General features: G+C 39.3%; 1 protein-coding gene across 4 annotated transcripts in view; it reads left to right on the top strand.

Annotated features, from left to right (window-relative positions):
* Positions 1–16,874, top strand: part of IPO7 (importin 7) — a 51,399-nt gene extending 34,525 nt beyond the window's left edge. For 2 of the 4 annotated variants that reach the window (XM_084974707.1, XM_084974706.1), the window contains 11 exons: positions 813–941; positions 2,822–2,888; positions 2,969–3,094; positions 3,520–3,617; positions 5,777–5,872; positions 7,496–7,716; positions 7,812–8,017; positions 8,781–8,987; positions 12,468–12,584; positions 13,897–13,983; positions 16,604–16,874. In XM_084974707.1, coding sequence (XP_084830833.1) covers positions 813–941; positions 2,822–2,888; positions 2,969–3,094; positions 3,520–3,617; positions 5,777–5,872; positions 7,496–7,716; positions 7,812–8,017; positions 8,781–8,987; positions 12,468–12,584; positions 13,897–13,983; positions 16,604–16,647 — 1,398 coding nt within the window. In that variant the 3' untranslated portion in view covers positions 16,648–16,874. Of the gene's footprint in view, positions 1–812; positions 942–2,821; positions 2,889–2,968; positions 3,095–3,519; positions 3,618–5,776; positions 5,873–7,495; positions 7,717–7,811; positions 8,018–8,780; positions 8,988–12,467; positions 12,585–13,896; positions 15,032–16,603 lie in introns of those variants that run through there. The other 2 variants (XM_013979065.3, XM_084974708.1) reach the window with 1 other exon arrangement.
* Positions 16,875–17,309: the final 435 nt, after the last annotated feature.

The following is a 17,309-nucleotide window of genomic DNA, read 5'->3' as shown; positions in this document are numbered from 1 at the left end:
GATATTGCTGTGGATATTCTTAACAGCTGATTTTGAAATGGGTTAGGACATTGGAATAAATAGAGTAGTGTTCATGGGGACCCTGTGCGGCTCCGCAGGTGAGATGCCCACCGTTGTCACTGTAGTAGCTTGGGTCACTGCTGTGGTTTGGGTTTGATCCCTGGCCCAGGAACTTCTGCATGTCAAGGGTATGGCCAAAACAACAGACACATAGGTATAGTACTTTTCGTTAAGTGAGTGTACTGCGTGTATAGTAAGCTGATTACTAGTTAGGACTTTTCGTAACTAGTACCTGTTCAGAATTTTTCAAAATGGTTCTCCGCAACAAAAACCTTGATGACGAGTGTACTTGTGCCTTGTCAGATGTAACCCGTAGTAAAATAAAGACGTTCAGAGTGGTGGGCCCTTTGTATGCCTTGCGTCATTTAATCCGCACTGTGCCTCTGTGGAGCTGTCAGGAAAAAGATCAGGTGATCTGTTCAAGGTCCCCTGGTACATGGCAGAGCAGTCCCACTGATTATAGAGCCCAGCCTGTTAAACAGTTCAAATTGATCTGGAGATGTTGATTGGCTGTGCTGTGTCAGACATTTTAAAAATTGATAGTTTTAGGCAAAAAGCACTGCTTTAATGGCAACTTAATTGTATCCTTTTTTTCTTTTTCCCTTTTTGACCACACCCACAGCGTATGGAAGTTCCCGGCCTAGAGATCAAACCCATGCCACAGCAGCACCTCACTACTGCAGCGACAGCACCAGATCCTTAACCCACTGAGCCACCAGGGAACTCACTTAATTATATTCTCTTGATTGCAGGCAATGACATTTAATCAAGTAATCCAGACTGGGCCAGATGAAGAAGGAAGTGATGACAAAGCAGTTACCGCCATGGGAATCCTGAACACCATCGACACGCTTCTCAGTGTAGTTGAAGACCATAAAGAAGTAAGACAGCGATTCAGTGTTGCATAGGGTTTAGGAGTTCCACGCCATTCTTCATCATCTGTTTCATGCTTTTTGGAGGGCTCTGACAGAATGTTCGGGTCATCTCATATACCTTGCTTTTGCCGTCTTTTAATTACTATCCTCTTGTAAGGATAAGATTGGTACCTCATAAATACTTCCTTAGAATTCGAAGGACTAGGAAGGGCAGATGTCTGTTTTGTTCTAGCCTTACTTCAAGGCGCGGGATTTTGACTTCCTCTCAAGGTTACCTTTCTCAGATCCAAAAGTATGGTGATTCTAGAAAAACCTACTCTTCTTAGTTTTCCTTTTTTTTTTTTTTAATAAAAAATAGCTTCTTTAGTCAAGGTACAATACATATAACATATCCCACCTTAGCCATTTTTAGGTGTATAGTTAGTTAATAGTATTAAATACGTTCATGTTGTGCAAACCCTTACTGCCCATCTTCTAGGTTTTTTTGTTTTGTTTTGTTTTGTTTTTTTTTACTGTCTTTTAGAAAGGTAAGAAAATTGTAATCATGAATTTTAAGATTGGAGTTTTTGAAAACAGAAAAGAGTAATGCGCATAGAAAACAAATATAACCAAATACCACTTACTTACCCAACACTTGATTAGATTTTAATAAATCTAATAAATACCACTTACCCAACACTTGATCAGATTTAACGTTTTACAGTACATCCATAGATCTCTGGTGAGAAAAACAGTTGCAGGTAGATGAAATTCTCAGGGCAGTGTTTTTCTTTTGCGTGTTGCTTTTTTTTTTTATTTATTTTTTTTTTAGGGCACTACTTCTAAATCTCATTTCCCTGCTTCCTTCCCTTAGAAGTAATCATTGTCCTAAATTTAGTGTTTATAATTATAGTGCAGATATTTAAATTCATAAATCATGTTTTCAGATAATGTACAAATTGCCTCTTGCAACATGAAGTTCTCAGTAGACTGTTTTTATTCTGGATGTAATTGGAGACAACTAGTAGTGATGAAGAATTTATAGCTACCGTATGGTTAACAAATCATTGTTTACTGTTTTCGAGGAATTGAAAATGTTTTGAGGGAGTTCCCTTCATGGCTCAGCAGCTAATGAACCCGACTAGGATCCATGAGGATGCAGGTTTGATCCCTGGCCTCACTCAGTGGGTCGAGGATCCAGTGTTGCTGTGGCTGTGGTGTAGGCCAGTGGCTGTAGCTCCAGTTCGACCCCTAGCCTGGGAACGTCCATGTGCCGCAGGTGTGGCCCTAAAAAGACAATGTGTTGAGTATATGTATTTGAAATGGATGTCCACCTGTCTGATTAGTAAATTTGATCTTATTCCCCCTGCCCTGTTTGGGGATCCAGTTGAGGATCATACTGACAATTAAAGGGGAATGTGTATTTTCTGTCTCTCTTGTATGACTTGGCCGTCTGGTTCACTGTATATAAATGGAGGTGACAAAAATTATTGCAAGTGGTCGGAATAATGTCTTAGTCTAAATAATTTTTCAGTAAGGTACTGATTTGCATCTGTTACACTCAGTTATATCAGGGCCAAATTATCCATATACACAGATTTTAGTGTCTACAGAATGATGTAGCTCATTTATTTACATAATTATTTATAGCAGTTTTACAGGAAACTATTTTTTTCTTAATTTTTTGAGAAACTGCATGCTGTTTCTTGGGTTTGTCTCATTGCAATGGTATTTTACTAAATTTCATTCCCAGATTGAGTCACAGGTTCATATGAGTCATTTCAAAACAGAGGCTTTAAATGATTTGTTAACAGTCTTGACTTTACATTTAAATGCATTGAATATTAGAATAGTTAATAATTTATTCAGTGTGCTGCAGTTCCATATGATTTTTTTTTCTCTTTTAGATAACCCAGCAGCTAGAGGGAATCTGCTTACAGGTCATTGGGACGGTTTTACAACAGCATGTCTTAGGTATGTAACGCTGATTGTGCTAAGAAATTATTATTTCATATCAGCAAGCATGGTCCTAATGATTCAGTATTCTCTTTTAGAATTCTATGAAGAAATCTTCTCTTTGGCACATAGTTTGACCTGTCAACAAGTGTCTCCACAGATGTGGCAACTACTACCTCTAGTATTTGAAGTTTTTCAGCAAGATGGCTTTGATTACTTTACAGGTAAGTCAAATCATCCTGCAAATACTGAGGATTCCCCCCATTTGTGTCAAGTTGTAGTGTATCACTTGAACACAGATTTTTGAATAGTCTAAGTACTTCGTTGTTTGTGTTGGTTGGATAAGTTATCAGTAGTAATAAACGCTCAAAGACTACCCATAGTATTGATTTAATTAACTCTTGAGATTTTTTTTTTTTTCCTTTGGCACATGTTCTACTTACCTGCCCCGTCGGTCTTCTCTGTATAATCTTTGTATTAAAGAAGTGTATTTAAATAATAGGCTTGTTTTTACATTTAATTATAAATGAATGATTAAAGTGAACATTTGGGACAAAACATTCAGACTTGCTTTCTTTTTCTGAGATTTTTCAGAAACACAGCATTTGTGGTAGTAAAGCTATTTAATTGATGTGTTTTATTAATACAGATATGATGCCTCTGCTCCATAATTATGTAACAGTTGATACAGACACACTTCTGTCTGATACCAAGTACCTTGAAATGATATACAGTATGTGCAAAAAGGTAGGTCATTTTTCGTTAAGAACATGTGAGGCAGGCTGGAGGTGTAAGAGGTATGAAATTGAGGGGCGTGGTTCCACGTTATGGTGAACACAGTTTATGGGTCTGACAGAACAAGAGCTTTAAAGGTTATAAACTAGAGTTCTCCTCCTGGCACAGTGGAAACGAATCTGATTAGGAACCATGAGGTTGCGGGTTTGATCCCTGGCCTCGCTCAGTGCGTTAAGGATCCGACATTGCCGTGAGCTGTGGTATATATATAGGTCACAGATGCGGCTTGGATCCTGCGTTGCTGTGGCTGTGGTGTAGACTGGTAGCTCTGATTTGACCCCTAGCCTGGATACTTCCATATGCTGTGAGTGGGACCATAAAAAGAAAAAAAAACAAAATTAAAATTATAGATGATTTACTGAAAATGGCTTTTGATTCCTAGATCCCACAGTAATGACTTTGACAAGTATTTGTTTTATGTATGCCCTCTGACATTTAATTGGAGTTATAAATGTCTTTGATTTTAGAGTTCCTTGAGCTTCTTTTAGCCTGTTTCTTTGCTGGGCTTTAAATCAGAAGAAGGAAAGAATTAAGAACTTAATTGAAAAATTTTTGAAAGGATCAGGAATGGTTAGAGACGTTTTCATAAAAACAATCGTTGGAGTTCCCGGTGGCCTAGTGGGTTAAGGATCCAGCATTATCACTGTTGTGGTACCGGTCACTGCTGTGGTGTGGGTTTGATCCCTGGCTTGGGAACTTCCATATACCTCAGGCGTGGCCTAAAAAACCCCACCAAATCCTTGGACTCTTCACACATAGGAAACAAACTTTTGGATACCAAAGGGCAAAAGGGCTGAGGGAGAAATCAATTAAGAGTTTGGGATTAGCAGGTACAAACTACTATGTATAAAATAAGTAAATAATAAGGTCTTACCGTATAGCACAGGGAACTGTATTCACATCCTGTAATAAACTGTGATGCAAAAGAATAGGAAAAAGTTGATACGTATGTGTTATGTATAACTGAGTCACTTTGCTGTGTATCAGAACCTAACATTACAGTAAATCAACTATATGGCAAAAAAAGAAAGAATATCCTTGGAGGCTGTGAGTTTGTGGCAGTTTATACAGTATTTATTACTTTAGTAGAAGAAAGATAGTAAAATCCCAGGGTTCCCTTTTTTCTTTTTTTTTTTTTTTTTTTGCTTTTTAGGGCCCACCTGCAGCATGTTTCCAGGCTAGGGGTCCAATTGGAGCTGCAGCTGCCAGCCTACACTACAGCCACAGCAATGCCAGATCTGAGCCATGTCTGTAACCTACACCACAGCTCATGGCAACACCAGATCCTTAACCCACTGAGCGAGGCCAGGGATGGAGCCTGCATCCTCATGGATACTAGATTTGTTTCTGCTGTGCCACAGTGGGAACTCCCCCAGGGTTCTTTTTTTAAAAAGGCAAGAGTACTGTAGCATTTGTGTGTGTGGGTGTGTGTGTGTAGTGATTGCTTCTTTGCTTTTTTTTATGGCTTTTCTTACACAAGAGGTAGCGGGCAAAATAGTTGAAATGGGGTTCTTCAATATCAAAGTCAGTATAATTGGTAGCATTTGAATTCCTAACATTTGGAATATTTGTTGAGAGATATCAGGCTGTTTAATACCAGGCATTTAAAAAATGATTTTTCTCCATGGAGTTTTCAGATATTTGTCCTCATTGACTTTTCCTTTCTGAAATCTTAGTCACAAAATAATCATCTAGCTATTTTGCTATTTATTGCCAGTAATATTGTTTATGTTAATAGTCTGGAAACAGAGATACCCAGAACACTTATCCTTAACACCCACATTTCGCCAGTGCTAACGACATGTCAAGTCTCTTATTTCTTGTCTGGGGACAACCTTTGATGACAACAGACTGCCACTTCTTCCTCTGCATCTCGCACTCCATTGTCAGTATTTTTTAGACCTAGTAGTTGTCAGTTTGCTGTAGTTCAGAGTGGTGGAGCGGGGGAGCTGTTTTCATTATGGGGACCGTTGTGCTGGACGAACATTTCCAAGTCCTTGGACTTGGACTGCAGTCTGTAGGATGAACATTGCAGTCGTTCATGTTAATTAGAATATCTCAAAAACTTGAGTAACTGATGCGTCCTTGCAGTTTATGTTTGTGTTGATCAGGTTCTTACAGGAGTTGCGGGAGAAGATGCAGAATGTCATGCAGCAAAGTTGTTAGAGGTCATCATTCTGCAGTGCAAGGGGCGTGGCATTGACCAGGTGAGTGAGACTCCGACTGCTAATGCTTCGTGTTTGAGGATTCAGAGGGGGAGTGTTTTCCTCCGCTTTTTCTTTTGGGTACTTGTTACATACATTTTGTATGTTGTTTATCATGATGCCCAGATAATACGTTAATGTTATTGCTATTTGGAGTTCCTGTGTGGCTCAGCGGGTTAAGGATCTGGCATTGTCACTGCTGCAGCTTGGGTCGCTGTTATGTTGTGGGTTTGATTCCTGGCCTGGGAACTTTTGGTCATGGCCAAAAAATAAATAAAGTAAAATTTAACCAATATAATGATCATGTTTTTAATATTATGGAAATATGACTGGCAGGTTTTATGGCTACTTGTTAACAAATGCAGGGTAATTTGATTTGACTTAAGGTTTTTTTATAGTATGTTGTGAGAGTATTGTTTGCCCCATTATCACTTTGCAGTAGGGAAATCTAGTCATTAAATTTCCATGGTCTCTTTCAATGGCAATTTTTTTTTAATGGAAACTTTTTATTTATTTACTTTGCTTTTTAAAAAGGGCCAGACCCACGGTGTATGGAAGTTCCCAGGCTAGGGGTCAATACAGAGCTATAGCTGCCAGCCACAGCACAGCAACATGGCCTCAGAGCTGCATCTGAGATCTACACCACAGCTCACAGCAATGCCAGTTCCTTGACACCACCCCCCCCCACCCCGAGTGAGGCTAGGGATCGAGCATGCATCCTCACCAATACCGGTTGGGTTTGTTTCCACTGTACCACGATGGGAACTCCAGTGGGAATTTTTTAATCCAACTTTATTGAGACATAATAAAATACAACCTTATGCGAGTTTAAGGTATGCAATGTGATAAGTTGATACATGTTTTATGTTACAAAGAGATTACCACAATAAGGTTAGTCAGTAGCTTTTGGGGGGTTTTTCGGTCATTTTTGGCAGCCCCGTGGCACAGAGAGCTTCCAGGGTAGGAGTGGGAGCCACAGTCTCGACCTAAACCTCAGCTGTGGCAACTGTGGCAACGCTGGATCCCTAACCCACTGTGTCAGCCTGGGGATAGAACCTGCATCCCAGTGGCTCCCAAGACACTGCTGATCCTGTTGCACCACAGTGGGAATATTTTGAAGCCATGATTGCTGTTGTGATGAGGCTGTATAATACCTGAGTGAAGACTAGTTTTTTCTCTAAAATTAGGTTTTTCACTGAAATAATTTAACTATAAAAATTATCAAATCGTGGAGTTCCCGTCGTGGCTCAGTGGTTAACGAATTCAACTAGGAACCATGGGGTTGCGGGTTCGATCCCTGGCCTTGCTCAGTGGGTTAAGGATCTGGCATTGCCGTGACCTGTGGTGTAGGTCGCGGACACAGCTTGGATCCCGCGGTGTTGCTGTGGCTCTGGCTTAGGCCGGCGGCTACAGTTTGGGTTAGACCCTAGCCTGGGAACCTCCATATGCCGCGGGTGCGGCCCTAGAAAAGATGAAAAGACAAAAAAGTGTATATGTGTGTGTATATATATATATATATATTTATATATCAGATCCTTTAATGGATAGGGGGTCAGTTGAGGGGGTCAGTTAATATGGGTAGGATAGTTAGACAGTTTTGGAATGTTTTGCTTTTTTTCTCTTTAGTGCATTCCCTTATTTGTGGAAGCTGCTTTGGAAAGACTGACAAGAGAGGTGAAGACAAGTGAGCTTCGAACAATGTGCCTGCAGGTTGCCATTGCAGCTTTGTATTATAATCCACACCTGCTTCTCAACACCTTAGAAAATCTTCGCTTCCCTAATAATGTTGAACCAGTTACAAATCATTTTATTACACAGTGGCTTAATGATGTTGATTGTTTCTTGGGGTAAGTGGCATATATTAGATCTCTGTTTATTTGTGAGGAACTCTTGCTTTTTTTTTTTTTCAAAGGAAAAGAACGTCTTTATTTTCCTTTTTTAGGCTTCACGACAGAAAGATGTGTGTTCTGGGCCTGTGTGCTCTTATTGATATGGAACAAATACCACAAGTTTTAAATCAGGTTTCTGGACAGATTTTGCCAGCTTTTATTCTTTTATTTAATGGATTAAAAAGAGCATATGCCTGTCATGCAGAACATGAGAATGACAGTGAGGACGATGATGAAGCCGAAGATGACGATGAAACGGGTAAGGGATTTGCAGTGGAGGAAGCCAGTCTTCTTTATTGCTTAGCTAGAAATATTACTGGACCTAATTTTTCCCCTCTCCTCAAGAAATCATATCATAGCTAAATGTTTTCATGTTCATTCAGTCATCGAAAAACTATCTTCCCACTAGAGCAGAAAGTCCATGAAGGCAGGAACTTTCAGGTGTATCTCCACCACGGGTTTTAGTGTTGGCATATGTCTATCACTTATTAGTACTGAAATATAGGTGTACCTACATTATAAAATTAATTAGATGTTGTAGTACATTTCACCTTTAAGACACTATAGACTAGACTGCAAGAGTAAAAATTGATAGGCTATTATGTGAGAGAGATTACTGCAAATAAGATAGTTGCCATTTTTGTCTTTTTTCACTTACTGTGTTAGCCTTTTCAAAACAAAACAAAACCTCATAAAAGGTGTTCTGTGGATATACCATAAACTGTAGTTATTACTGGTATTCGGTTTGGTACATACCATAAGGCTCAGAGCACACCAAGTGCTGATCCTCATATTATGCAGTCCCTTTTCAAGCTTCTAGCATTAAGAATTGTGAGTAGTTTTCTAGGGTTTCTATGATTTTTTTCTATTTATTGCTGAATATGTATTTAAACACCAATTCCTGAACCCTTCCTTAAGTTGACTCAGTTGTGATGTGTAATTTACCAAATGTGATCACTGGCAATTTACTGATTAACAGATTGTTTCAGTGTTAACAAGAGCACCTTTTTATGGCTTGGCAGAGGAACTAGGGAGTGATGAAGACGACATTGATGAAGATGGGCAGGAGTATTTGGAGATTCTGGCTAAGCAGGCGGGTGAAGATGGAGATGACGAAGACTGGGAGGAAGACGATGCTGAAGAAACGGCCCTGGAAGGCTATTCCACCATCATCGATGATGAGGATAACCCTGTTGATGAGTATCAGATATTTAAAGCTATATTTCAAAGTAAGTTAACTCGGTACATGTCCTCAAGATTGTATATGACCCACTTTCCTGAGCCAGTCTGTTGCTATTTATGTGTGCCCTTAAATAAGGGATTTGGGGTATAACACACCCAAACTAGAATATGATTTAGGATTGTTAGGCAAAGCCAACGTTGTTTCTACTAGTGCCTTAGACATTCAGAGTATTTTCCTCAACCTATTATTTTCTTTCTTTTTTTTTCCTGTCTTTTTAGGGCCACACCCTTGGCATATGGAAGTTCCCAGCCTAGGGGTTGGATCAGAACTATGGCTGCTGGCCTACACCACAGCTACAGCCAAGTGGGATCCTAGCCGTGTCTGTGACCTACACCACAGCTCACGACAATACCATATCCTTAACCTGCTGAGCGAGGCCAGGGATTGATCCTGCACCCTCGTGGGTGCGAGTCAGGTTCATTAATGCTTGAGCCACAAGGGAACTCCGATTATTTTACTTCTGTTTAGATTATAACTTTGAAATAGGCATATTATAGGAAAATTGTGTAGTTCAGAACTTTTATCCAGTGAGAGTTTCTGTTCTCCTGATTTCTGGCGTCCCCTTCCCCCAGAACTATCCGTTCTCATGTCTGTTTCTTGTGTTCTTATATTTGTGTACCTCCCCTACCCCGCCTTTGGCTAAACCCCACACTTAACTATCTCAGAATTTGTCCGTTTATAACATTAATGGTCTTAGAATCTCTCTCCGTTTTTCCTGCATCAGTGTGTGGCTACAGAATACTAGGTGCCGGGTTGGGTTTGTTTGTTTTTTGGCTGTCCTGGGGCATGTGGAAATTCCCAGGCCAGAGGTTAAACCCACACTACAGCAGTGACCTGAGCTGCTGCATTGGCAGTGCCAGATCCTTAACCCACTGTGCCACCAGGGAATTCCAGTTCAGTTTTTTTTTTTAAACCATCATTTATTTGGATTTCAACAAAATGCAACATCTGTGTTATTTCACCCAGCTAAAGAAATTAAAATTGGCACTATATTTGAACGTCTTTTCCCTCCAGAGTGAATTAATATGCTATTTATCTTTTCTGTACATTATGAATTTTGATGTAGAATAAATTCTCTGATAACCAAAGCATAGATCTTCCAGGCCTGTAACAAAGCAGTTTTCTCTTGTTTTGTAATGATTTTTATTTTTCCCTTACAGTTGATTTATAGTGTTCTTTCAGTTTCTGTTGTACAGCAAAGTAACTAAGTAATACACACACATACTCTTTTTCTCACACTACCTTCCATCATGTTCTATCGCACATGACTGGATACAGTTCCCTGTGCTGTACTGCAGGATCTCATTGCTTATTGACAAAGCAACTTTGATGCAAGCTTGTAGAAGCACAAAGATTTTTTTCTGAGCTACGTGGCAGGCCATAAGAATTGACTGAAGTGTCAAAAACTACTGTCTGTCTTTTGTTCACGACTTTGTATTTTGTAGACTTAAACACGTGTTAATATCATGGCTTATAATAGAGAGAGGGCTCATGCACAGTAAATGCAATAAAGTAGAAATAGGAAATCATGATGAAAGCAGTTTTCTTTCTTGGGATGACTCTGTAAAAAATTCTATTTTGTGAAAAGGCTTTACAGAGAACCTTTTCTCTTTCACTTTCTCCCCTGCCCCTTATGTAGCTAATTGAAATTGAGGAAGTCAGACTTGCTACCATTAATACCAACTTATCTAGTGCATGTTTTTGTGAAACATTGTGAGATTTAACAACTGATTTTTGGGCATGTTGGGAAATTTTTGTTATTCCTTTGTTACAGACTGAGTTTGACTGTTATTTAGACTATAATATAAAAATATGTGAGCATTTTAAGTACCACAGACCGACAGAAAATTAGGAAAGACAGTATAGAAATTAAGAAAGATTTTGAGTAGGCAATGAAGAAAAAATTAAGGCATTTATTTTGAATCATTCACTCCTTTCTTACTTGATGCTTTTGATTTTTGTTTTTTAATTCAGGGATTTGAGAATTCCACCCAGAGCAGCTTTGTTCATTTTCAAATTGCTTTAACTCAGAATCTTTTTCTTTTTTCGCTGCCCCATGGCATGTGGAATTCCCAGGCCGGGCATCAAATCCGAGTTGGAGTTGCGACCTATGCCGTAACTGCAGCAATGCTGGATCCTGAACCCACTGTGCCAGGCCAAGGATCAAACCTGTGTCCCTGCCACTGCAGAGACACTCTCGATCCTTTTGCATCTCAATGGGAACTGCAGAATTCAGAATCTTTTTTTTTTTTGGTCTTTTGCCATTTGTTGGGCCGCTCCTGCGGCATATGGAGGTTCCCAGGCTAGGGGTCTAATCGGAGCTGTTGACACCAGCCTACGCCAGAGCCACAGCAACGCGGGATCCGAGCCGCGTCTGCGACCTACACCACAGCTCACGGCAACGCCGGAACCTTGACCCACTGAGCAAGGGCAGGGATCGAACCCGAAACCTCATGGTTCCTAGTCGGCTTCGTTAACCACTGCGCCACGACGCGAACTCCAGAATTCAGAATCTTTTTAAGGGGTGTGGGTTAACTTTATTTCTGGTTGCATTAGATTGTTACTTAAAAGAATTGGTGGAGTTCCTGTTGTGGCGAGAAGTGGCTAACAAATCTGACTAGGAACCATGAGGTTGTGGGTTCGATCCCTGGCCTCGCTCAGTGCGTTAAGGATCCAGCGTTGCCGTGAGCTGTGGTGTAGGTCGCAGACACGGCTGGGATCCCGAGTTGCTGTGGCTCTGGCGTAGGCCGGGGGCTACAGCTCTGATTCGACCCCTAGCCTGGGAACCTGCATATGCCAAGGGATCAGCCCTAGAAAAGGCAAAAAAAAAAAAAAAAAAGAATTGGTTTCGGCTCTAAATCCTTATTTAGAGGTGAGAATTTTAAGAATAATTAGATTTTTAAAGCATAATGCTAAACCAGGATTTCCTCCCCCTGTATCTTTATTTTTTCTTTCGCTTTTTAGGGCCGCACCTGTGACATGGAGGTTCCCAAGCTAGGGGTCAAATTGGAACTGGAGCTGCCGGCCTACCCCACAGCCACAGCAATGCAGGATCTGAGCCACGTCTGCAAACTACACCACAGCTCATGGCAACACCAGATCCTTAACCCACTGAGCGAGGCCAGGGATCGAACCCACAACCTCATGGTTTCTAGTCAAATTCATTTCTGCTGAGCCATGACAGGAACTCCTGTATCTTTTTTTTTTTTCGGCTGCACCCACAGTGTTCGGAAGTTGCCCAGGGATCGACCCCACACCGCAGCAGCCACTGAGCCACTGCAGTGACAGCGCCAGCAGCCTTACCCTCTACACCACAGGGAAGTGCCTGTATCTTTTGTTTCATAAGTAAAATACTTTAACCTATTATTGGGAGAATGTAAACTAGATCAGAATTCCAGTGCCGGGGTGAGTGGAGGAAACAGAATAGAAAGGAACGACCAAGTCTCTCCTGCTTTCTTTTTGATAGCTATACAGAACCGTAACCCTGTGTGGTATCAGGCTCTGACTCATGGTCTTAATGAAGAACAAAGAAAACAGTTACAGGACATAGCAACTCTAGCCGATCAAAGAAGAGCAGCCCATGGTATGTTACTTGACCCCAGCCCTCTTTAATGCAATTAATGACTTGATACCGCTGTAAGTCTCATGTATTTATTTTTGCTTTTCAGGGCTGCACTTGTGACATATGGAAGTTTCCAGGCTAGGGCTCGAATCAGAGTTAAAGCTGATGGCCCACACCACCACTCACAACAACGCTGGATCCTTAACCCACTGAGAGAAGCCAGGGATCGAATCTGCATCCTTACAGATACTAGTTCGGTTTGTTACGGCTGAGCTACAATGGGAACTCCCCAGCATTAAATTTTAAATTAAATGATTTAAAATTACATAAAAGCTATAGTTGTGGGAGATGAGCTATTCACTCTAATCTTGCAGAAATGAACTGAATTTTGGTTTTGGCCACAATTTACTGATTTTAAGGGTAGTTGAAGACTGCTTTCAGTGTGCATTGCTTTAATAAAGCCGCTAAAACTTGGGGTGCTGGTTTGATAGAAAATTCTATTAAAATTTACTAAAGTTATGAAAACTGATTTCTTAGAAGTATGTTGAAGACACGTCATTTCTTTTTCATTGTTAAACATTTCAGTGTAGGACATTTTGGATACTATCCAGGCTAACAGTTTTCTGTAGGTCTTAATACTATTTATTGAGTCAAACTAGTTTTATATTCAAAGGGGGTCCTCCTTAAAAATAAAGCACAACTTTTTAAGGTACTTATATTTGGAATTGCCTGTATCACATTGAGTAGCCATTATTACCTTTGGAGGCTGGATCCTACTGATTCAGTATTTAACTTAAAATAGGGTATTTTAAAGTTTTTCTTTGTAGACACTGGGAAGTGAAAGTTGGTTTAGAAGTCTCCAGCATACAAGAGAATTCATCTTCTCTACTTCATATACTCCCATCCTCTCTGTACTTTTTTTTTTTTTTTTTTTTTTTTTGTCTTTTTAGGGCTGTACCCATGGCATATGGAGGTCCCCAGGCTAGGGGTCCAATCGGGGCTTTAGCCACCAGCCTACACCACAGGTGCAGCAACGCCAGATCTGAGCCTCATCTGCGACCTACACCACAGCTCACGGCAAATGCCAAATCCTTAACCCATGGAGCTAGGCCAGGGATCGAACCTGCGTCGTCACGGATGCTAGTCAGATTCATTTCTGCAGAGCCACGTTGGGAACTCCCTCCTTTGTACATTTCGATGGAGAAAGAGGACAGAGATTGAAACTCCTCGCTAATGCTGGTGGCTACGCTGTTGTTCATCGTAAATTCTTCTGTTCTCCACAGTAGTAAGATGATCACATATTGTATTGAACTTGCACTTACTTGTTTTCTAGAATCCAAAATGATTGAGAAGCATGGAGGATACAAATTCAGTGCTCCAGTTGTGCCAAGTTCTTTCAATTTCGGAGGCCCGGCACCAGGCATGAATTGAGTTTCTGCTTTCTTTCCTGCAGTGTGATTGTAGTGAACAGCTTGTGTTCCTCTAGTAGCTGTTCTAGAACTGGTTCATTTTATCTCCTCTAAACTAACTGATCATTAGATGGACAAAAAACCCCAGGAGGTGGGACCTGATCATGCAACTTGGCACTGAAGATGAAACTAGAGGGATTTTGGTGGGAGAGGGAGGTAACTTGGTGGGGGGCGGGTGGGTATTTTCTTTATTTTTTGAAGAAAGTAAGATTCTGACTGAAAGTTCAAGTGACACTGTGGAAATCTGCAACGAGGGGTTGTCATGAAGGCAGCTTTTCTTTTTCTGAGGAAAAAATAGGCATGGGCTACAGGACTATTTAAAATGTCTCATTTACAGTATAAGCTCAAGGTAGATGTAATTTTTACACCTATGAGTATTTGTCCAGTTTCTGTCTGTTCCTCTCCATTGGATATCTATTCTTTATATGTAAATAAGATAAGGTAATCAATAGCCTTATTCAAACGTCATCATTTTCACTCATCAAAGATTGTTCCTATGTAGGTCATTGGACATTTATTGTAGCACTACATGACTGATTTAAGAAACAAATCTGTAAATGAATTAGCACTTTCATATTGAAACAAGCCTGCTAGCCTATGTATAAAATAGCAAAATGTTTGCTCTTTATAAAAAGATGGGGTGTAATAGGGGGGCAGGGGTAATTTCAAGTTATTAATTTAAAAATGAACTAGCAATTTTGTACCTGGTGACTTTGTGGTGCACTCACCTCTGATAGTGACTTGAATTTGGTGTGTTAAAAGGGGTTAGTGATAATTCATTGCTGCTAAAAAATGGCAATTCCCTCTGTGTCCTTTTTTTCTTAAAGCTCTCAGTGTACAAGTGACTATTTGGATACAAGACCTTGCTGTAACAAATAGGAAAGGTGATGTTTGAAGCATGTAAATTGGATATAAAGTTCTACTCTTAAAGAGTTGATCAAAGAGTATGGCTAAACATCTATATATGCAATCTATTAAAAGAACTTAATTCGGCTATTATGTCTTGATTTGATTGCAGTTTTTTCCTAATTATATATTTTTTTCTCATTGATCTGTTTTTATGCTATATCTACAAAGTGCAAAATGGACACTTAAAAAAAATTGACATTTAACACCTGCCTGCCTCCCTTTCCCCATCTTCTCTACCCCTCTTGTGGTATTATCTGGTCCTAAATGGATAGGCTCGAGGTTCAAGTTTCCCCCCCAAACCACTATTGATACCACTGCAAAAGCAAGCCAGCAACCAGACAACGTCGAGAGGTTGGCTCGCTCCCCTCTCTCCCAACTGCATGTTCAAAAATAAGCCTTTATTAATCGTAAACATCTATCAGATGAGTCTTACATTGGGTTATTTTTTTATATACATGTACACACACAATATTCCAAATTGAAAGCAACATCCCAATGGATTCAGAACTGTTAAGTGCTGTTGTCTATAATGGACTAGAAAATTTATAACTGTAAAAATGAAGCAAATGCACATATTATTTAAAATTTGCGTAATTAAAACCCATTGGTGTTGTGTTTTCTTGTATGCCAGTAATTAAGCCGCTGCTCTTGGCTCTGTTTGGTTTCTATTTTAACACTGAAGGAGTGAGAGTATTTCCTATATTTATGAATTTACTATGAAAATCTTGGCAAAAAAAAGAAAAAAAAGTCTAAAATGTGTGGGTGAAAACTGTTAATCAAGTGTGTTTCTACTTTTTTCCCCCCAAGTTGGACACCATCTGTGTACCCTAGGTTGCTTCAGGGGATTTCATTATTATGTAAAATCAATAAAGTTAAAATGGAGTAGTTGTATATATGCAACATTGTGTACAGAGGGGAGATACTGAATAGTATTAAGCATTTTCGTCTTCCTTTACCTTTGATCCCCTTCTTAATATCCAGTCTACTTTTTAAAATTTCAGACTTCACTGCTCTTTGAATTGATAATTCCAATTTTCACATTGTTATTGGAAAACCATATCTAATAAAGGTTTTAGTTATTCCCACGCACAGTATGAAAATTTCGTTTGCTGAAGTTTTGTTACAAGAGAATGTATTGGCATGTCTTTGAGAACAAGTTATATTGTCTCCTCTGTCATACAACTCAAACTAATCTCCATTTATGGATTTTGACTGAAATTAAAGACCTTAAAATTAATTAAATTATATTTAATATTAAATATTGTTTAAATGGTAGTTTCTAATGTATTGAATATATACCTCGATTATTTTCAGTATTTCCTTAAGTATTACATCAAATTAGAGTTTCTTATAGATATGGATCTTGATATGTGTCGATGTTTCTAAGTAAGGTTATAGGATTTTGGGGTAACTTTTCAAGAGTAGTATTTATAAACTTGTAATTAGTTGCATGTAGATTTTATTTATTTAACATACAGCCTTTCCCACAGTTTCACTAACCTATAACTTATTTAAAATTCTGATTTTGTTTGGGTTTCAGTATTTGTCTTTTTTAATGGCTGACATTAACATAAAATCTTTACTTTTTGTAAACTTAAGCCATCTGTTTTTATAAAATATTTATCAGTATTAAATAAAGGAAGTTAATCTGTTTCTCTGCAGGTAACAGAATGATTACTAATCTACACACCTTATCAAGAGCGTGACTGTTGTGTTTACGTCTGGAACTGACCAGGCTGTAGAGAGCAGGGGTGGCCAGACCACAGCCTTATGGCTACGTGTTGCTCTTAGGTTCCAGATGTAGTCGCTGAAGCAAGCGTGAAGAAAAAAGGGAGACCTGGCATAATGACTTGAACACAGTAGGCATTCCCTAAGTGTTTGTAAAATGAATTACCTAAAATTACATTAAAAGAAAATTACAGTTTACTTTAAACATACTGGTTAGAAAATATCAGTTCTGTTCTATATAATTTTAAATTTTGTTGAAGATTATATGTGGCTGTCAGAATCCTTCCTGAATTCTGGGTTTTATCCTTGATGAGGTTGGCCACCCTTGCAGTAGTACACACTTTGGTGTGTGTGGGTCTTACCGAGGGAAATTGGGTATCCAGCCAGAAATCCAGAATTTTATTGCTATGGGTGGGATAAGTTTAAGTAGCTTTTTTTGAGAGGTAATTCCCCCTGTAGGTTTTTTAAAGCACAAGTGATAATTCCTTTATGTATTTATAGAATCTTCTTTCCTTTATATATTGAAATGTCAGTTCGCTTGATATTTGGATCCTATATTTAAGTACTTCCTATCAGAGGCTTTTAAAGTTTCTTTTAACATCCGTTTAGTAAACTCAAACTAGAAACACAAATTTACTCA

This window comes from Sus scrofa, chromosome 9, assembly GCF_054392235.1.
Source record: "Sus scrofa isolate SSC_HxYL_T2T_F1_AM1 chromosome 9, Sscrofa_HxYL_maternal_Yorkshire_Landrace_v2.0, whole genome shotgun sequence".
Classification (NCBI taxonomy): domain Eukaryota; kingdom Metazoa; phylum Chordata; class Mammalia; order Artiodactyla; family Suidae; genus Sus; species Sus scrofa.
The sequence above is the reverse complement of the archived record's forward strand: the minus strand, read 5'-3'. Positions and strand labels throughout refer to the sequence as shown.